We start from the raw sequence: 21,791 nt of genomic DNA, 5'->3' as shown, positions 1-21,791 counted from the left end.
GAGCACAAGCCCCATTGTGTTAGTTGCTATACACACAGGCCATGTCTACACTACAAAATTAAGTCAACCTCACTTAGGTCAACATACAGCCATCGCAGTAATTACATCGCTCATGCATGTCTACACTCTGCTCCTTGTGTAGGTGGATCATATCCTCACCAGGAGCACTTATATCAATTGTTCTGTCTGTGTGGGGCATTGTGGGACGGCTCCTGAAAGCCAGTAATAGTCAACGTAAGCAACACAGGGTCTACACTGACACTGCGTCAACCTAACGGCATTGACCTTGAATTTACGTCGCTCATGGAGGTGGAGTTAAGACAGCATAGCAAGGCAGTTACAGTGGCAGGGGTGAAATTTAAGTGGAGACATTCCATGGTTAGGTCAACGTAAGTTGTAGCGTAGACCAGACTATACATAATAAGTGACAGATCCTGCCCTAAAGAATTTACAATCAGAAAGACAAGACACGCTGTAGGTGAAGGAAAGGAAGGATTATTATCCCCATTCTACAGCCATAAAGAGATTAAGACACTCCTAGGTGCTAAATAACACATATAATCCTCAGTGAGGTCTTTTCTAAGGTCACACAGGAAACCTGTATTAGAGCAGGAGTTATATCTAGATCTCCTGTGTCTTACTCCAGTTTCTTACCCACAAGATCATCTTTCCTCACAAAATCAGGGTGTCTTTGGATCCAGGGTTTTGGTTCAACCTACTATAGAGCTGAGAGACAGGGGGAAAGTTTGAAACTAGTTTTGAACTTGGATGCCAAATTGTCCCGAAGCTTGAGGGTGCTGAAACCTGGAGTTACCATTTGATCTCATCTCTCGGTTAAATTTTAAATTGATAAAATATGTTCAGTTGCCATATTGTAATCTTGATCATGTTCCATTGGTTTAACTGAATGGCGTCATTACAACAGCTCAGTGCTACTGAGGTTACTAAGTCTGTTTCAGCTCCGATGTGATTGCCATGCTGATGTGAATGATAGACTGCACGTGCTTTCCTGAAAGTCTCTAACCTGCTGGAAATAGACAGCTTTGTACACATGGGAAATTGGAACACAACTTGTCCAAGGCATCTGTGCTAGAGAAAGGAACTGACCCCAAGTCTTCTAACTCCTTTACTAGTGGCCTAACCACTATCTTAGCATTAGCAGTAGTTTTTTGTTTTACAATAGTGCAGTGGGGGCCCCTCGTGCGAGGCTCCACACAACCACAAGCTGGTGCCTACCCCAAAGAGCTTCCAAGCCAAGTATCAGGTAAGAGACGGCACGGGGGTGCAACAAACAGATAGAGGAGCATGTGTGAACAAGATCTTTCACAAGTTCAGGAGCTACTTCCCTACAGCCAAACAAGCCTTTCACGAAAGACACATCTTCTCTACTCGCCTCTGTGCCTTTTACCAGGGGTGTAGACAAGGAAGTCAGATTTTATGCTAGTTTCTAACTTCTTATTTGAATCCATCATTTCTTTTCTATGTTAATAAAGAAAACTGTATCAAATGAAATACCTCGCTGATATGTGAGCTCTGCATGCTGTAGCTAAGCCTCACCAGCTACTGTAACCAGCCTTCCCTTCTCAGTCCACCCCCTCCATCATCTACAACGGCCCCTTCAGCAGATCCTGTGGGCAGTGGCTACTGTGACAGGCCCGGTAACACATCACTGATGAACCTGTGCTCCCAGGGAGCTGGAGAGGGTCCTAGAGCAGTTGTGGAGGCACAGAGATTGTGGGTGGGAGGGCCTAGTGATCAGGGGATCACTGAGATCTGTACTTAGCTTTGGGGATCCATGGATGCTGGGTCACCATGTTTATATCTCAGGGAGAAGGGAAGGGACCTGCACTACTGGAACAATCTGAGGGAAATTTCCAGGTAGGAGCTGTGTGGAATCTTTCCTGCACAGCCTGCACTCCGGGTTAGTAATGCAGGCAAGGGGACTGGCAGGGAGAAATCTGATCCTACATAACTATTATTAGTCTGATTTTCTGTACTGCAGCAAGATTACAGCTGTAAGAGCATCATCGGTACCACTTGGCCACCCTCGAGGGAGCCCTGTGACTCCTCTGAGCCGTACGCACAGCGCTGACAGCCTGGATTGCAGGAATAGAGCCTGCGGCAGGGCTTGTGCTGCTGTCCAGTTTGGTTGCATCACTGCACATCCCCTGTGATTGGGCTTCCTGCAGTTTGCCATTGGCCATGATGGGGTTAAAGCTGGCACACACTGAACCAATCAGCTGAGGCTCCCAGGAGGTCATGTGTCCCCTTAGGAAATGGGCAAACATACTTCATAAGGACAGTTGCAGCCTGTCTGAGCAGACACTGCCTGCTGCCTGTGCAAGCTCTGCGCTGACTCCTTCTCTGTTAGGGTGCAGATCTCTGCTGGCAGCTGCTCCCCTTCTCGCAGGCATTGGGTACGTTGGCAGGTTTCTCTGTCTTTAAATTTTTCAAACGCCAAGGGAAGGCTAAAGGCTGCCAGCTGTTGAGATGGGCAGATGTTCTGTGCAGCGGCAGCTGACTCTGCTGGGCTGTGGGTGTGACTCGGTGACAGAGGCTGGAGAGCAGGCAGCACTAGGGAGCTGGGGGACCCTCCATTCCATGTGCCCGTGGTCCATGGGGGATCATTCCAGGTACACAGAAACCCCAGATTCAAAGGGAGCTCGGAGTGTGAAAACCCTGGTGCCCCGAGTCAGGGTTTCTCAATGGGTCCCATTTCCACAGGTGCCATGTGCTCTGGGCTGGAGAATACCCCGTGGAATATCAGTGCGTAGTTCACAAATCACCTCAGGTTCATTTACTCCTGGAAATTTAATCAGCAAATCCATGTTCAGTGCTTTTATTCTCTGACTGGATTGTGAAGGCAGGAATTCAGAGCTGTGTTGCTTTGTGTAACAGGTCATATAAGGCACATGGAATAGCTCTGTTTCCTCACTAGAGGAGGGCTTCAGCATATCTGCTCTGTAGATGCCCTACACAATTACAGGGCTACCTGCATATCTGCCCCCTCTCTGGTCTCTGAGTGCCAGATGTCAGCCTCGTCTCTTTCCCTCTCCAGGGTAGAATCCTGCCATTCTCCCACCCTCAGACTGGGTCCTGGGTCACGGCACACTGTGGATCAAATGGGCTTGCTCTGCATGTCCACCTGGGTTTGGCACCTGGGCTTCTTCCCTTTTACGAGTCTCTGACCTATGGTGAGAAGAGTGACTAGTCAGCCTTCCTAAACCAAGTATTATTTAATTTGAACAGTAGGAATAAAGCATCACATGAGAGAATAAACAGGTTTTAAAACAACAGTCTGTTCATCTCTCTCAAGTCCTCCCCCTGTGATGGGCACCCAGGCAGGCTGAGCATTTTCTGACTTCCCCAGTGGTGTCTGTGTGTCTGTCAGTCTGAGGAGCTTCTCAGCACCAGCTGCTCCACCTCTGGACAGACTCCCAGCACTGGCAGAACAAGCTGTGTAACTTGGCTGGAGCCCGGAAATGGGGTCTTCACAGCTTGAAGCTCAAGGATTGTCTCTTAACCTCCTTGAAGTGTTTAGTGGGAGATGGATTTTCTTTACCTATTGTTTCCCTTCCTGCTTGTTTTCCAGCAGCCTGCTACTGAACTAAGACTAGCCATACTGGTCACATCCCGATATTTAACTTACATAGCCATAAAATCAACATCCCAAGAATTGGGTTTAAGGTACTGATTCATAATAATGGCAGCTCAGTTCCATGTCTGTCTCCATATCGTTCCAGGGTGGCGTGTGCTTTATGAATACAGTAGATAGACAGTCAGAGAGAGTTAGCAATAAATGACTTTCATGTGTGAAATGAAGTTTGATTTCCATGAATACTCATGCATTTCACTTTGAAATCCACTTCCCGCATACCATCATCATAGCTGAGTAACAGGTGCAGGGTTACAATGTACTGGTCTACTCTAACCTGAGACAATATCTCTGAAAGAAGATCCGAGGGGAAAGAACAAGTTTACATGTGTGTGATAAAGTATAGTTCTATAAATGTTGTGCCAAAACCTTTCATTGTAATATACTTACTAGAATTTCATTACATGCATGTCTATTGAAAGCCAGCAGCAGAGGTGTTGGAGCAGGAGTAACTTGAGTACTTAACGCCTTTTGCTTTAGAAAACCATTTCAGAGGTATTCCAAATTCTGTTTGCAATGAGTTTGTGCTTTTAACTCTTTGTTCAGTGAACAATTGTATGATTCTGTCTCCTGGTAAGAGACCGGAAGCTTTTTTTAACATTTACATTCAGAATTATGCACACAATAATTCTTCTCCAATTGTGCAAGAAGTTCCAAAAAGTCAGGAGACAACAGAACTGCTGGTCAGCAAAGAGTAGAGATGAAGTGCAGTCAAGGGGATCAGATAGTGGTTTAAATTTAAACTCATCACCAGTTACATGACCATGACTGAAGTAACTTGCACACTCAGCTGGATGTTAGTGCAAAACCAGTTTTAGCAAGGTGTTCAGTGCCTGCCCTGCTTCTGCTTCTGCTGCGTTTACAAAGTCAGTAGGAGACCCCCGGTTTCAGGAACCACTGGTGTAGTTTTATTTACAGGTTGTACTCGCACCACCTTTTCACCATACCAAACTTCCCTTCTAGCGTCTGCATCCAGAAGGGAGGAGCTATCGCTCTACTTCCACTTCCTGCCTCCCTTTCCTGGATTCCCTCCTCTCAGCACTTAATGCAGCCCCCAAGGCTCACAGGGCAGGCAGCTGTCTCCGGTTCTCTAATGGCACAATTTTCTCTCCAGCCAGCTCCAATTTATGTCCCTAAACTGAAGCTGGCATGACAGAGGGCAGACTAAGCAGTTCTTGCTCAGCACCTGTCACACTGGTGTGTGCACTATTCATCATTTACGACACCAGTCCCTTCCCCAATCAACTGAAGGAATTGACTGAGTTAGCTTATGAGTTGCCAAATATCTACAGAACACTTGAATGAGGAGAGGATGGGGATCCTGTGAGGATAAAGAGAAGCTTTTTTGATGATTGACCTGTCTGCATCCAGTCAATACTGGCTGGGCAAAACATTCGCCTTCTCTTAGAGGGATTCTTGGGGTCACAATGTATCACCGAGAGCGTTTGTTACGTGAAAGTTAATAGAGCCCGATTCTGATTTAATTTACACATGTAAATCTGGAGAGATGCTGTTCAAGTTAAGGTTCCTGAATTCATAACCTAGCCCTAAGAATTTATCCTGTGTACCGCAAAGAGACAGTGGTGTAATTTGGGCTCTCAGGAACAGAGAAAATTTAAAAAAATATAATGAGGCAATGAAACACATTTATAAATAGCATCAGTGCAGGACAGATAAATACAACAACCTATTCACCATGCGTTTGCAAGGTCACAATTGTAAAATCACACAGTGCTCAATGAGGCTGTGGAACGCACAGCCACAAGATAACAAAGGGACCAAGAGTTTAGTAGGATTCAAAGAGGGACTGGAGGCTTATATGTATAACCAGAAAACCAATTACAGTAGTGAGGTGTTTTTAAAATAGCTTGGGATACCTATAAACCGTCCTGATTTACACCATAAAATAGGTCTAACTAGCGCATGTCAGGAGGAATCTTTCCCTGAGAGCAGGTTATCACATAGCTGGCTATTACACGGCTTCTTCTAGCTTCCTGTAGAGCATCTGGTACTGGCCACTGGTCTGACTACAAGTCTGATCCAGTCTGGCAATGCCTATACTCCTATCGGTGATGCACCTAAGGACGGCCATACCAGGTCAAAGCAATGGTCCATCTAGCCCAGTATCTTGTCTTCCAGCAGTGGCCAATACCAGGGGCTTCACAGGGAATGAACACAAAAGATAATCACCAAGTTTAAATCCAAGATTATGTTTTTACTGATCTTTCTTGAGCTCCTGGAAGTCTCTAGACTTGCACTGAGAGCAGATTATGTCTTATTCAATATCATCTAGTCTCCTCTTATTTTTCATTTCAGGAAGTAACTTTCAAAACTCCTCAGACCTGCCCAGTGCATCATGTCAGCTGTCAATGGCACCAAATTCCAACCTGCAGTGTTCTTTCTCAGAGGAATACCTGGGCAGGAAGACGTCCATCTCTGGATTTCTATCCCCTTCTTTTTAATGTATGTTATTTCCATATTAGCAAATTCACTCATTCTGTACATTATAAAAACAGATCCAAACCTCCATGAGCCCATGTACATTTTCCTTTCCATGTTGGCTGTTACAGACCTTGGCTTATCGATATCCACCATGCCGACGACACTGGGCATATTCTGGTTTAACTCTAGGAAGATCAGCCACGATGCCTGTTTTGTCCAGCTGTCCTTCATCCACTTGCTTACGTTCATTGAATCCTCCGTGCTCTTGTCCATGGCCTTTGACCGCTTTCTTGCGATCTGTAACCCACTGAGATATGCTTCCATCTTAACCCAGCCGAGAATAGCCAAGATGGGACTGGTGTCTCTGCTAAGAGCGGTGGCCCTAATATTCCCATTCCCCATTCTCTTGAAACAGTACCAATACTGTAAGGACAACATCCTCTCCCATTCCTACTGCCTGCACCCGGATGTCATGAAGATGGCTTGTTCAGATATCACAGTGGACATCATCTATGGCTTCTTTGTAACACTCTCTTCACTGGGGTTGGACTTGCTGCTCATCCTCCTATCCTATGTGATGATTCTCAAAACAGTGCTGAGCATCGCGTCCCATGTAGAGCGCCTCAAGGCCCTGAACACCTGCGTCTCCCATGTCTGCATCGTCCTGCTCTTCTACACGCCAGAGATTGGCTTGTCTGTGATATACAGATTTGTGAAGAACACTTCTCCCTTGGTTGAGACTGTCATGGGAGATGTCTATTTGCTAGTCCCACCCCTGATGAATCCAATCGTGTACAGCGTGAAAACCAAGCCCATTCATGCCAGGATATTAAGGGTCTTCATCAAGTGAAGGGTCAGTTCATCACCCATCTCCAGAGAATCAAACCCCTTTAACTGGTCCTTGCTATCTCCACTCCCCCTCCAGCGCAGGAGGCAGCTCTGGCACAGCTTGGAATCCAGCCGGTCCTGCGGGGAGGCTGGTCCTGTGGTTTGGGCACTGCTCTGCGGCTCAAAGTCCAGGGTCACACATGGAGTTGGTGCCAGAGCTTGGAATTAAATGTGAGTTGTGTAAACCCTGGTGCCCTGCCTTACCCACATGAAAGTCCTTCCTTTTCCCATCCACAGGATAGGAGCACAGAGTCATGACCTAGAACTAAAAGTGATGAAAACTGTTCACCTTTTTGTGCTCCTGTTGCACACAGCTGTGCATTTTCCTGTCACTCATAAAAACGTCTAATCCTTTTATTGAATCCTCCTAATCTCCTAAACAATAGCTGATGGTGGCTGGGATTTGCACGTGTTAATTATGCATAATTTAAATAAAATACTTAAAGATCAAGCACAGTCGATTGTCCTGGGTTTGGGTTTAGAGCAGAATTTATTATTATTTTTCAGTCTTTGCCAGGGCCAGGAGCATGCCTGAGGATGTGAAGTGCACAAAACAGGACATGATCCCTGGGCACTTACCGGCTAAAATAGGCAATTTGATCTGGTATCTGATGCATTCAGCAGTACCAAAGCCATGCCCCATGTAGATGGGCCTGGGAGTAGGATGGGACCCAGCAGTTAGCTATGCAGGGATCTCTCTCCCAGGGCTTAATAATAAAGCCTAGCTCTTATATAGCATGGCAGTTATAGACCAGTAAGCCTAACTTCAGTACCAGGCAAACTGGTTGAAAGTATAGTAAAGGATTATCAGACACATCGATAAAAACAATTTATTGGGGAAGAGTCAACATGGTTTTTGTAAAGGGAAATCATGCCTGACCAATCTACTAGAATTCTTTGAGAAGGTCAAGAAGCACGTGGACAAGGTTGATTCAGTGGATAGAATGTATTTAGATTTTCAGAAAGCCTTTGATAAGCTCCATCACCAAAGGCCCTTAAGGAAACTAAGTTGTCATGGAATAAGACGGAAGGTCTTTTCCTGGTCAGTGTCTGGTTAAAAGATAGGAAACAAAGGGTAGGAATAAAGGGCCAGTTTTAAGAATGAAGAGAGGTGAATAGTGGTGTCCCCCACGGTCTGTACTGGGACCAGTCTAGGACCCTCTCCAGCTCCCTGGGAGCACAGGTTCATCGGAGGGCCTGTCACACAAGCCACTGCCCACAGCATCTGCTGAAGGGGCTGTTGTAGAGAATGGAGGGGGCTGGACTGAGAAGGGAAGGCTGGTTAGAGTAGCTGTGAGGCACAAAACTCCAGCCACAGACTGGGTGGAAGGTTTAGACCTTCCATACCCAGAGTGCAGCCATAGACTCAGTCAGTGCAACCTTCATTGCTGTTACAAGGCAGAGGCAGACAAAAAGCTTCCAATTTCTCTTGGGGACCCAGGCAGCTGCAGCTGAGCATTGAATCATAGAATCATGGAAGATTCACGTTGGATGTTATCCCAGCAGGTGTTGCCTCATTTTGGGTGTTTAGTAATGTAAGTGCGGTTATAGGCTCACCAATGGATCTGATCAGAAGACAATGAGATTCTAGTCCCGAAGTCAGGCTATACAGACTTTTACAGGGACCCCCGGAGTGCACAAGAGGAATGCTCACAACCAATATGTATAGTTTTACAGACTTTTATTGAGGTAGCAGAGAATGATAGACATATGAATAATCAAATGGATAATGATTAGGATTACCGTCTTCTTTTAAATATATATATATATGCTGTACGCCTCGGATGAATATACTCACACCCTTCCTTGATGACCTGGTAGAGAGATGTCCAACTCCTCCACACTTGATTGGGAGGTGAGAGCTAGGCAGTGATAGGCAGCTGAGCTATAAAGCACTCATACTAATACTAAGTATAAACTAAGAAGAAACTGTCCTGACAAAGTAAAGTTATCTATCCTATTGGTAAATATTCTATTAGTCGTATTCTTACTAGAAGAAAGCACAAGCACCCACACAAGCACCAAGCACTGATTTATGTGGTTTGCCCCTTTTATATGCTGAACAATATGGGTCCTCCTTCTAAGTCCAAACGTGTCTTCTTCACCCACAAATTAAGAGGGTACACGTATTCTATAGGCTGGCAGGTTCGTGTGTACTAATGACCTATCCATATTCTTTCCAGACTCTTTGCTCATCTCACCTTTGTTATTTCTGGCCATTTCTGTGCTTTGTTTGTGGTGTACCTGTGAAGTTTACTTGGGGCATAAACTGAGGCCCCCTGTCTAGATGCCTCCTGACTTATCTAGGGTAAAGGTTATAACTATATATATATATATACATATAACTTATCCTTTAATTCATCATAACTTACCTGGGCCAAAGGTCCCGAACATATGTATGCTAATGGTCTTAGCTTTTCATACAGGATGTGGCCTGTAGGTATCTTGCATTACAGCTATAACACTTTAACATGAATCTATAACTCTATTATAATAAAATAAATGCTTAAATTTATAAGGAAAAGTATATACATGCAAACAAGTGGGCTACTCCTATAGATTACAGAGATCATTTAGTTCAACCCCCAGCTCAAAACAGGACCAATGTCAACTAAATCATCCCAGCCAGGGCTTTGACAAGCTGCACCATAAAAACCTTGAAGGATGGTGTTTTGCCAGGCACCGCTGCTCACAGCTGCCTGCAGGTTCTGGATACCAGGTGAGGAATAAAAACACGCCCACACTAGGTAGGTACACCTATCTTCAATCACGGCTTATGTTCCAAAAAGTAACGGAAGATTCTAGGGCACGCTGCGAAGCGGGCTGCCGGGGGATTCTGCCATGCAATCCAAGTGGATTCATGGCCGAGTCTCATTGCGCAGTTTGCATTATAAGCTTTTATACAGCATTCTCTAGGGAGCAGCAAGCATTGGCTAATTTACAGCACCTGACCTTGCTTCCTAACTTTTGGCACCACAAACAAATTCCCAGGGCCTTGCACAGGCCATTTATCAGGCCGAGTAGCGCCTCTTATCAAACCGGTTCTGACCAGACCCGTCAAGCCCCTATCTCTATCCAACACGTCACAAACATCTTCCGCGGCCTACAATCCACCCCTTGGCGAGGCGGGTATGGTCTGACTGTAAGTCACGTGCTGCAAATACAAAACACTCCTGTTTACTTTCTTCAATCTGCAACAAACATAAACATTCCAAATACTAACCACTACAATTACCACTAACATAAGTACAATTGGGCATTTAAAAACTTGCTGGCCACAGGGGACCAGTTTAAAAACATATCATACCAATGATGTACTATTAACAGTTGGACATGATATTCTGAGCGGACCACTCCTTGGCTGTCAATTGTCATTCCAACTGTTGCTACCCTGGCCGAAGCCTCGGCTCAGGCAAACAAGTGCTGCCCTCATCGCCCTTTTAGTTGTAATTCGTGGGTTTGGGGAAGAAATACATGATATTCCTCAAGCCATTGATGTAGTAGGGTAACCTTTACATTCTGTACCTGGGTCTCGTAAGCAGTGAGCGTATAGCTTCGACACATGTCAAGATCCATCAGGGAGATAACTTCATCCCTGCAGTCTACCCCTGGCCCTACATAAATTGGCCCAGATGACCACCTCACTGTGCTGGCTGTAACCACGCAGGCCGAGAACGGGCTACGTTGATAGACATCGGTGCCATTTATGACCTATTGATGCCACATACAGTCTCCAGGCACAGGGTGAAGACACGGGATCAATTCTCGTCCAGATAGGGGGCACAGCCAGCCTCATTGCCAAAGGGTGCAACGGGCCACGTTTACCGTAAAATCCTGTGAATCAATCATGTGGGACTCTACTTGGGAAAGCCAAAACCTTGCTCCCATCTGAATGAGAAGCATAAAAATTGGGCACTAAATATCATCTCACCATGGAATTGCCATGTGCAGGTGGACCTGGCACAGGTGGTGCTGGCACCAGAAGTGTTTAGGCTCCACCCACCACCCAAATATGCCCCTGTTTCCGTCTGGTAGTCCAGTTACAGTCCATGGTGATGTTTGCCGCCAACACACCCTAGTCCTGGTGCCCCCTTAAATTGTGGTCCAATTGACACACGGGTTCATTGTAGCGTTCAGATGGGAGGCCGTCAGGCTGCACGTGGCATAGACGAGATGTGGACCCTGCTGGCAAGCTGATCATTGTTGCCACGCGTGGGTTTCTCCCCAGATCATGCTCACGAGAATAATCTGGTGGTAGGGACATAAACAGGCTGGTTATCATTTTTCAACAAATTTGCAAATGTATCCCTTGGGCCCTCAGCAAATATCTCCCCCTGTTTTGGGGCTTTCCCTAGGGTATGAACCCATACTTTTTGCCCCATACTCCCACAGCCGCCGAGTCCCCTTGTAGTAGGGGGCCCTGAACATTCATTCACCACTACCTCAGGGGTCAGGGATCGCTCACATATCAGCTGGGCTATTCGGCGAACGGTAACTGTCGCGGGACCAAGATTATGTAAAAGTACCTTTACTACCCTCCTGTAATCGGGGTCAATCACCGCATCCAACACCACAATGCCCTGTAGTGCCAAACTTGAATGGGGTGCTATGTGCCCATAGCACCCATGAGGAAGTTCCATACCCAACCCTGTGCAGATTAGGTGTCTCGAGCCCGGGGTTAATGAAATCTCCGGCAATGAGCTCCTTAAATCCAATCCTACATTGCCCTCTGTTACTCAAATGGACAAAGTTGCCATGGGGGACATACTGCACATCCACAGTACTCACACTTTGGGCTCTGTGGGTGGGTTCACATGTCTTTAGTAAGGTGTGGTGCCTTGTACCAGCTGATTATTCAAAATAAACACTGCTTGGTCAAGAACTTTTGTCCACCCCGTCAAGGAGTGGTCTGGAGTCAACTTCTTTATTTGCTCCTTCAGTGGGTCATTTTATCACTCGATCAGGCTCGCTGCTTGGGGGTGATACGGTATGTGCTGCACCCACTGGATTCTCAAATCTTCAGCCCACTGTTGTATTGTCTGTCCAATAATATGGGAGCCTTGGTCACTTTGTACCTTCTCTGGGGTTCCATTCATCTTAATCAACTGGCTCACTCCATCTATGGTGGCTTGCTGGGTGGCCCTTGCCACTGGATATAACTGCAGAACTCCAGAAAAGGTGTCTACCATGGTCAAAGCATGCTGTTTACGATTTTCCACTGGTAGTGGTCCGATGAAATCCACTAGCTACACTTGGCCCGGACGGGTCCCTCGCATTAGGGACCCAGCGGGGTGCTTCATCCAAGGTTGTATTCGCACAGTTGTGCACACTGGGCAGTTCTCCAGCACTGTCTGAATCACATCCCAGTTTGTTGTGATGCCTCGCTGATGGTCACACTGCATGGTGGCCTCCATTCTTCTCTGGCCTCCTTGTTCGTGTGCCCAGTGGGCCGGAGCTTCCGTAACTGGCTCAAGCATTCTTACTGCTGCCAGCTGATCAGCTTCTTGATTAGCTAGATGGGCTGACCGGCCCCCCTTTTGGTGGGTGTCAACATGTCCAATAAAAATCTGTTTCTTTTGTGCTGCTTGCCACAGTCCTTCCCAGAGCTCTCCCCCACCCCAGACTGGCCGTCCCTGAATTTTCCATTGGTGTTCCCCCCACAGTGGGCTCCATTGGGTCAGATCCTTATAAGCGGCCCAGCTGTCTGTATAAATGTGCGTGGGGCCTTCTTTTTCGTCCAGTAAGGCTAGCTCAACTGCTTTTAGCCCCACATACTGGCTGGATGCTTCGGTCCCTTCCACGTAGATGATGGTGTCCTCTCCTGGTCGGTATGCAACAGCACGCCAGAGGCACTGCTCCTTCTTGTAAGCGGCAGGGCCATCCATCCGTGAACCAGGCTTTAGCCTGCTCCCCCTCTGAGAGAAGTTCGAGCGGGTCGAGGGGGCCTCTTCGAAGGGGGCTTTCTCTAGCACTGGGCTGTTTGTTCAGTATCAGCTTCAAACTGAACGCCACCCATCAGGTGCTACTGAGTGTCGAATGGTGCTTCCCCCCTAAGGTGGGCCCTCTCTTGCAGATAAAGTTTCCACTTGAAAAGCCTTTGGCTCTGTGCCACCCCTGTACATGCTCCCAGGCCTCGGTCGTTCACCCATCCCACAAGGGGTAGCTGTGTACGCACAGCCACAGGGGCTGCCTTGGTCAGTCTCTCAGTTTCTAGGAGGGCCTGATACACAGCGGCTATCTATTGCTCTAACAGGGTGTAATGATCCGCTGAGCCCCCCTCCACTTCTTGGACCAAAATCCTATAGGTACTTGGTGCCCGGCTTGGCACTGCCAGAGGCTCTAGGAGGCTGCCCCGTCCTGAGCCAGCACATCTAATTCAAATGGCCGACCCTCCACAAGGTGTCCTAATGCTTCATACTGGAGGAGTGCCTCCTTGGCTGCTTCAAAGGCAGTCTGCTGCACAGGTCCCCACTCAAATACAGCTTTCTTTTTCGTGCCACGATAAATGGGCCGTAACTGCAGACCTAAATGTGGGATGAACGGGCACCAGAAGCCCAGCAGGCTTCTGAAGGCTTGTGCCTCCTGTATTGACGTGGGAGCCTTCAGGTCCACCACAGTTTTCAAAACTTTCTGGGGGATCACTCGTTGGGGCCCCCGCTGGATCATGCCCAGGAATGTTACCTCTCGGGCTGGGCCCTGTACCTTCTCGGAGTTAATCTCCCACCGCCTTTCTCTCAGGTAGTGCACCGTCTGGTCCAGGGTCTGCCGGACCCCCTCTGGGTCATCCCCTGGCAACAGGATGTCATCTATGTAATAGAAACATCTCACTCCCTTCGTGGTGGGTGGGAGCTCCATTTCCAAGTCCCGAGACACCAGTCCATGGCTTGGCTCTCCGGGGTCAGGGGAATGGAAAAGAACACATTAGCCAAGTCTATCACGGCGTACCACTGCCCCGCCTCTTGAGTCATCTGCTCCACAATAGTGATGATATCAGGGACAGCTGCGCTTAGCAGCGGCGCATGCTTGTTCAAATTCCAATAGTCCACTGTCATTCTCCAGAACCCATCAGGCCTGTGCACGGGCCACACTGGACTATTGTATGGGCTGGTGGCAGGGCGTAAGATCCCTACCTGCAACAGCTCTGCAATAGTCTCTTCTATTTCCTTATGTCCCCCTCCGGCAACCAATACTGGGGGGTGTGCACTGGAGAAGGGAGGGAGGTACTACCAATGGGGTCCATTTGGCGTGCACCTTCATGGCCCTGATGCTCCCGGGCTGCCAAAACTAACCCGCCCCCCCAATCTATATCCACTTCTCTTCCAAACAGGAGATCTATTCCTACAATATACTCTGGGATCATAAACACCAGAACAACAGCCAACGAGGGGGGGGGGGGCATCACCTCTGGCAAGCCACAATCAATCTGGCTTAGCCTCTATCTGGGCTCCCCTATATCCATCCACTGCAACCTGCGCCCCCGGGAACCGGCTGGGGTTCCTGTGGACCAGTGTCATCTCATCCCCCATGTCTACAAGGGCCATGACCCGGTGGGGGTTTCTCCCTTTTTTCCAATAAATAAGCAGCAATACATAAAGGCACCAGGGCCCTATGGTGTAAGCTCGTACTGCAATGCCTGCAGGGGGACCCGCCACCCCTTCATACCAGCGGGCTTGGGGTCCTTCATTAAATCAACCCTGGGTACAAGGATTGCTCAGGCTCGTTGTGGGGGCGGGGCTGACAGGGTGGGTTCCCTCTCCTTCATCCCCAACTCCCCCTTCTTTATTTTTTTCTATTCTTTCCAGCATTCTCACAGCACCACACTGGGCTGCCCACTTTTCCTAAACTACAAAAAAAACCATTTTTCTACCCCCTTTTGAGGGTGGCAAATCATTACTTAAAACACTTCTTTCTTTCACAAATTTTCTTGTTAATTGCAAACAAAACATAGGGATTATCTCCGTACTTTCCTGTGCCCGGCTGACTTTTTCACAGTCATAACTTTGTTTTTGAAAAGCTATTGCATTTTATGAAGCCTGGAAGTATCCAAAGGGTTAATTTACTCACAAAACCAAATCATTAAACCAAGAACTTTCCTTTGATAACACTATCACCCTCTGCATAGTTCCACAACTATTACCTTTAAACATTTCCACATCTCTTAACCGTTTAATTCCCTTCAACTTTTGTAGTATTAGCTTCTACCAAAGCTACTTCTCTTTCTTTTGAATCACTTACTTTGCCTTTCATTTACTATACTTAAACTTCATTACATTATTCTTGGATGCCATAACTTTTAACATTTGAAATGTATCCAAAATTCCTTCTGGTTCTCAGAGCTTGTTAACAGAAATGCAAGTGTGTGGCGGGGGGAACAACCAATTAACCTTGTAAAATCATTTCAAATTCCAGGCTGACAGTAACACATTCTTTAACCCTTTAAACAGGGATTCACAATGGCTGTGGTTAGCTGGGGTTTTCCCTTGCAGCGTCCAGATCAGCCCAGAGCTCCTGCACCCCCTTCTCCATTTCTCTGCGTCGGTCCTCTAGGGTGTGTAGCGCGGTCAGCAGCAGCCATCCCTGCACCCCCACTGCCTTCCGCTCCGTCCACCCTCTTTTTTCCAGCTGGAGCTCGTCCATGGCCCTTGCCAGCGCAACCGGCGTAACGGCCCCCACAATCTCAAGCTCTGGCAATGCAGTCGGCGCAGCCCACCGACTGACCTTTTCAGACACGGGTGACCACATACCGGTACTGGGCCTCCCGGGAATGCGGCTGACACCCTCCCTTTTGTGCCTTTGTCCCAAACAACAGCATGCTTCCTTCCCCGGTATCCTGTTCGTGACGCCAGTTGTTATGCCAGGCACCGCTGCTCACAGCTGCCTGCAGGTTCTGGATACCAGGTGAGGAATAAAAACACGCCCACACCAGGTAGGTACAATTATCTTTAATCATGGCTTACGCTCCAAACAGCAACGGGACACTCTAGGGCACACTGCGAAGCAGGTTGCCGGGTGATTTTGCCATGCAAGCCAAGTGGATTCATGGCCGAGTCTCATTGCGCAGTTTCCATTATAAGCTTTTATACAGCATTCTCTAGGAAGCAGCAAGCATTGGCTAATTTACAGCACCTGACCTTGCTTCCTAACTTTCCTCCTCTTTTGGCACCACAAACAAATTCCCAGGGCCTTGCACAGGCTGTTTACCAGGCCGAGTAGTGCCTCTTATCAAACCGGTTCTGACCAGACCCGTCAAGCCCCTATCTCTGTCCAACGCATCACAAACATCTTCTGCGGCCTACAGATGGAGATTCCATCACCTTCCTAGGTAACCCATTCCAGTGCTTCACCACCCTCCTAGTGAAAAAGAGTTTCCTAATATCCAACCTAGACCTCCCCCACTGCAACTTGAGACCATTGCTCCTTGTTCTGCCATCTGCCACCACTGAGAACAGCCTAGCTCCATCTTCCCTGGAACCCCCTTTCAGGTAGTTAAAGGCCACTATTAAATCCCACCTCATTCTTCAGAGACTAAGCAAGCCTAGTTCCCTCAGCCTCACATCATAAGTCATGTGCTCCAGCCCCCTCATTATTTTTGTTGCTCTCTGCTGGACTCTCTCCAATTTGTCCACATTCTTCCTGTAGTGAGGGGCCCAAAACTGGATACAATACGCCAGATGTGTCCTCACCAGTGACAAATAGAGGGGCATAATCACTTCCCTTGATCTGCTGGCAATGCTCCTACTAATGCAGCCCAATATGCTGTTAGCCTTCTTGGCAACCAGGGCACACTTCTGACTCATATCCAGCTTCTTGTCCACTGTAACCCGCATGGGGATTTAAACAGAACTACCTAGCCAATCGGTCCCCACTCTGTAGCAGTGCATGGGATTCTTTTGTTCTAAGTGCATGCTTGAGCAGTATGTTTATACTCCTCCCTAGTCATCTACAAAGCTCCCACTTTTTTTGTGCTTCAGGTCACTGGAGACTTCTTTGTTTAGCCAAACTGTTCACCTACCATATTTGCTATTCTTTCTGCACATCGGGATGGTTTGTTCCTGCGCCCTCAATAAGGTTTCTTTAAAATACAGCCAACTCTCTTGGATTCCTTTCCCTCTCATATTAGCTAGGCAGTGGATCCCGCCCATGAGCTCCCTGAGGGAGTCAAAGTCAGCTTTTCTGAAATCTAGGGTCCATATTCTGCTGTTCTCCTTTCTTCCTCCTGTCAGTTGCCCCATGGCAACTGAGTTGTCAGCGAAAAATTATCAATTTTCTAAGAAAATCCACCCATAAAAATGGAGGAAAAGGAAACATTTTACTGTGAATTAAAATTTGTTGGGTGGTGAAAACCCTCTGTTTTCCAGCCCAGCTCTAACTCAAACCATGAGCCTCTGTCACTTGTGTTACTGGACCCCTAGGTGTAAGCACTAGCACCCCGTCACCTTCCCGTACTGAGCAGCCCTGGGACCTCTGCTGGGAGGGGCTATGCTGGCTCTATGGCAGAGGGAGCTCCTGGAAATGGCCTGTCTGTGGCGACCCATCCATCCATGGAAAAATCTAAGAACACAAGAACGGCCATATTGGGTGAGACCAATGGTCCATGGAGCCCAGCATCCTGTCTGCCGACAGTGGCCAGTTCCAGATGCTTCAGAGGGAGTAAGCAGAACAGGGCAATTTAGAGATTGATCCATACCCTGTCTCCTAGATCCAGCTTCTGGCAGTCAGAGGTTTAGAGACACCCAGAGCATGGGGCTGCCTCCCTGACTAGCTTGACTGATAGCCATCGATGGACCTGTCCTCCATGAACCTTTGTAATCCTTTTCTGGGCCCAGTTATACTTTTGTCCTTCACAACATTCCCTGGCAACGAGTCCCACAGGCTGCCTGCCATTGATCTTCCCTTTAAAGAAAATAATCCTGCTTCCCATTAACTTCATTGGGTGACCCCTGGCTCTCGTGTTATGTGATAAATAACACTTTCTTAGTCTCTTTCTCCACACCAGTCATGATTTTATAGATCTCTAGCACAACCTATTAATAAGCCTAGTCTTATTAATCTCTCCTTATTTAAATGCTGTTTCATCCCCCTAATAATTTTTGTCACCCTTCTCTGTCCTATTTCTCATTCAAATATATCTTTTTTCAGATGGGTGACCAGAACGGCACACAGTGTTCAAGATGCGGGCGAACGATGGGTTCATAGAGTGGCATTATGATATTTTCTGTCTTATTATATATCCTTTTCCTCATGATTATGAACATTCTTGTAGCTTTTTTGACGGCTGCTGCACAGTGAGTGTCTGTTTTCAGAGAACTATCCACAAAGACTCCAAGATCTCTTTCTTGAGTGGAAACAGCTAATTTAGACCCCATCATTTTATATGTACAGTTGAGATTATGTTTTCCAGTGTGCATTCCTTTGCATTTATCACATTGAATGTTATCTGCCATATTCTTGCCCTGTTGCCCAGATTTGTGAGATCCCTTTGTAAATCTTCGAATTAACTATCTTGAGTATTTTGTATCATGTGCAGATTTTTGCACCTCCCTGGTTACCCCTTTTCCAGAATCATTTATGAATTTGTTGAACAGGATTGATTCCAGTACAGACCCTGGTGGACACCTCTATTTACCGCTCTCTATTCTGAAAACTGGCTATTTATTCCTACCCTTTATTTCCTATATTTTATCCAGTTATTGATCCAGGAAAGGACCTTCCCATGACAGCTTAATTTGTTTAAGAACCTTTGGTGAGGGAACTTGTCAAAGGCTTCTGAAAATCTAAATACACTATAGCCACTGGATCATTCTTTTCCAAGTGCTTGTTGACTCCCTCAAAGAATTCTAGTAGATTGGTGATGCATGATTTCCCTTTACAAAAACCATGTTGACTCTTCCCCAACAAATTGTGTTTATTGATGTGTCTAATAATACTTTACCATAGTTTCAACCAGTTTACCTGGTACCGAAGTTAGACTTACTGGCCTATAATTGCCGGGATCACCTCTGGGAGTAGGGAGCCTTCTTTAAAAATGGGCATCACAATAGCTATCCCCAGTCATCTGGTACAGAAGCAGTTAGTAGTTCTGCAATTTCACTTTTGCGTTCCTTCAGAACACTTGGGTAAATACCATCTGGTCCTGTGCACACATATTACAATTGGTCTATCAGAGCGAGGTTTTATTATTAAACCCCGGTTGAAGGATCTCTGTATAGCCAACTGCTGGGTCCCAGCCAACTCCAGGCCCATCAGCTGCGCAATGGGTTTTCTGCTGAAAAATGCACCAGATTCCAGATCAAAGTGACTATTTTAGCCTGTAAGTGTCCAGGGATCATGTTCTGCTTTGTGTGCTTCACATCCCCAGGCACAATTTGGCCCTGGCAAAGACTGAAAAATAATAATACATTCTGCTCTAAACCTTGAATCCATGACACTCGAGTGAGCTTGATCATTTAGTATTTTATTTTAACTATGCGCAATGAACTCGTGGAAATTCAGGCCACAAGCTGCTGTTGCTTAGGAGATTTGGAGGATTCAACAAAAGGAATGGACGTTTTCAGATATGACAGGAACATACACAGCTGTGTGCAACAGCAGAAGAAAACGTAGAAGAGTTTTGATCTTGTTTAATTCCAGGTTGTGACATTCTGCTATCATCCTGTGGCTGTGAAAAGGAGGGAGGGTCTTGTGGGTAAGGCAGGGCACCAGGATTTAGGCAACACACACAAAATTCCAAACTCTGGCACAGACTCCCTGTGTGACCTGCGACCTTGACCCTCAGGTCAGAGCCCAAATCACAGGACCAACCTACTAGCTGGACCAGCTGGATTCTCGCTGCCTCAGAGCTGCCCCCTGTGCTGTGCACAGCGGGGATACCAAGGAGCCAGTTACAGGGGGTTGATTCTCTAGAACTGGGTGATGAACTGACCCTTCACTTGACGAATACTCTGATTATCCTCACACGAATTGCTTGTGTTTTCACGCTATACACTATTGGGTTCATCAGGGGCGGGACCAGCATATAGACGCTGCCCAGGACAATCGGAAATATCGGAGAAAAGTTCTTCACAAATCTATATATCACAGCTAAGGCAATCTCTGGTGTGTAGAAGAGAAGGACGACACAGACGTGGGAGACGCAGGTGTTCAGGGCCTTGAGGCGCTCTACGTGAGATGCAATGCTCAGAACTGATTTAAGGATCATCACGTAGGATAGGAGAATGAGCAGCAAGTCCAACCCCAGTGAAGAGACTGTTAAAAAGAAGCCATAGATGATGTTGACTCTGAAATCTGAACAAGCCATCGTCATGACTTCCTGGTGCAGGCAGAATGAATGGGAGAGGATGTTGTCCTTACAGTATTGGTGCTGTTTCAGGAGAATGGGGAGTGGGAATATTAGGGCCACCGCTCTTAGCAGAGACACCAGTCCCATCTTAGCTACTCTCGGAGGGGTTAAGATGGAAGCATATCTAAGCGGGTTACAGATTGCAATAAATCGGTCAAAGGCCATGAACAAGAGCACGGAGGATTCAATGAACGTAAGCGAGTGGATGAAGAACAGCTGGGCAAAACAGGCATCGTGGCTGATCTCCCTAGAGTGAAACCAGAATATGCCCAGTGTTGTTGGTACGGTGGATAACGATAAGCCAAGGTCTGTGATGGCCAACATGGAAAGGAAAATGTACATGGGCTCATGGAGGGTTGGATCTGTTATTGTAATGAACAGAATGAGTGAATTTCCTAATATCGAAATAATGTACATTAAGCAGATGGGGATGGAAATCCAGACCTGGATGTCTTCCAGCCCAGGTATTCCGCTGAGAAAGAACACTGCAGGTTGGAATTTGGTGCCATTGACAGCTGACATGATGCACTGGGTAGGCCCGAGGAGTTTTGAACTTCACTCCCTGAAAGGAAAAGTAACAGGAGACTATATAATATCGAACAAGACATCATTCTGTTCTCAGTGCATGACTAGAGTCTTCCAGAAGGTGAAGGAAGATAAACAAAAACGTAGTCTTGGATTTACACATGATGATTACCTGTTCTGTTCATTCCCTCTCAAGCTTCTGGCATTGGCCCTGTGCTTAGACAGGATCCTGCGCTAGATGGACCATTGCTCTGACTCTGTGTGGCCGTTCCTATATTCTTATGTACACCACCGATAGCAAATGCCAGATTGGATCAGACCTATAATGCATTTAGTCCTTTTTCCTGTGGCTAGGAATAGAAGTTTCAGAGGAAGGAAGAAGAAGCCGTACAACAGACAGCTATGAGATAACCTGCTCCCAGGGGAAAATTCCTCCTGAAACACACTAATTAGACATATTTTATGATGTAAATCAGGAAGTTTTATGACCCTCTCAAGCTATTTAAAAAAACCCTCACTACTGTAATTGGATTTTCTGGTTCCCCACATCAACCTCCAGTCCCTCTTTGAATCCTACTAAACTTTTGGTCCCATTGATATCTTGTGGCCGTGAGTTCCACAGACTACTTGAGCACTGTGTGGTTTTACAATTGCGACCTTGCGAGCGCATGGTGAATATGGTCATTGTATTGATCTGTCCTGCACTGATGCTATTTATAAATGTGTTTCATTGCCTCGTTATATTTTTTTTTATTTTCTCTATTCGTGAGAGCCCAAATTACACCACTGACTCCCTGTAGTACACAGGAAAAATTCTAAGGGCCAGGTTCTGAATTCAGAAACTTTGACTGAAATAGCATCACTCCTGATATACCTGTGTAAATGTGATGAGAATCGGGCTCTATTAAGTTTCACTTAAGAAATGCTCTCAGTGATACATTG

At 46.7% G+C, this 21,791-nt stretch overlaps 2 protein-coding genes across 2 annotated transcripts; one reads left to right on the top strand and one right to left on the bottom strand.

The window, feature by feature from the left end:
- The first annotated feature begins 6,011 nt into the window (after positions 1–6,011).
- On the top strand, positions 6,012–6,947 carry LOC137147211 (olfactory receptor 51G2-like). Its single transcript, XM_067539104.1, has one exon. It carries the CDS (start codon positions 6,012–6,014, stop codon positions 6,945–6,947), a length of 936 nt encoding a protein of 311 aa, XP_067395205.1.
- Positions 6,948–19,910: 12,963 nt separating this feature from the next.
- LOC137147210 (olfactory receptor 51G2-like) lies at positions 19,911–20,846 on the bottom strand. The gene has a single exon (XM_067539103.1). The coding sequence runs from the start codon at positions 20,844–20,846 to the stop codon at positions 19,911–19,913; it is 936 nt and encodes a 311-aa protein (XP_067395204.1).
- Positions 20,847–21,791: the final 945 nt, after the last annotated feature.

The sequence above is a fragment of the Emydura macquarii genome, unplaced genomic scaffold (genome assembly GCF_026122565.2).
Source record: "Emydura macquarii macquarii isolate MOO-44397 ecotype Brisbane River unplaced genomic scaffold, CSIRO-AGI_Emac_v2 contig_522, whole genome shotgun sequence".
Lineage (NCBI taxonomy): Eukaryota > Metazoa > Chordata > Testudines > Chelidae > Emydura > Emydura macquarii.
This window is presented reverse-complemented; position numbering and strand designations above follow the sequence as displayed.

Coding starts and splice junctions, on each gene's coding strand:
- LOC137147211 (XM_067539104.1), top strand. CDS start 6,012: ATGTCAGCTGTCAATGGCACCAAATTCCAACCTGCAGTGTTCTTTCTC.
- LOC137147210 (XM_067539103.1), bottom strand. CDS start 20,846: ATGTCAGCTGTCAATGGCACCAAATTCCAACCTGCAGTGTTCTTTCTC.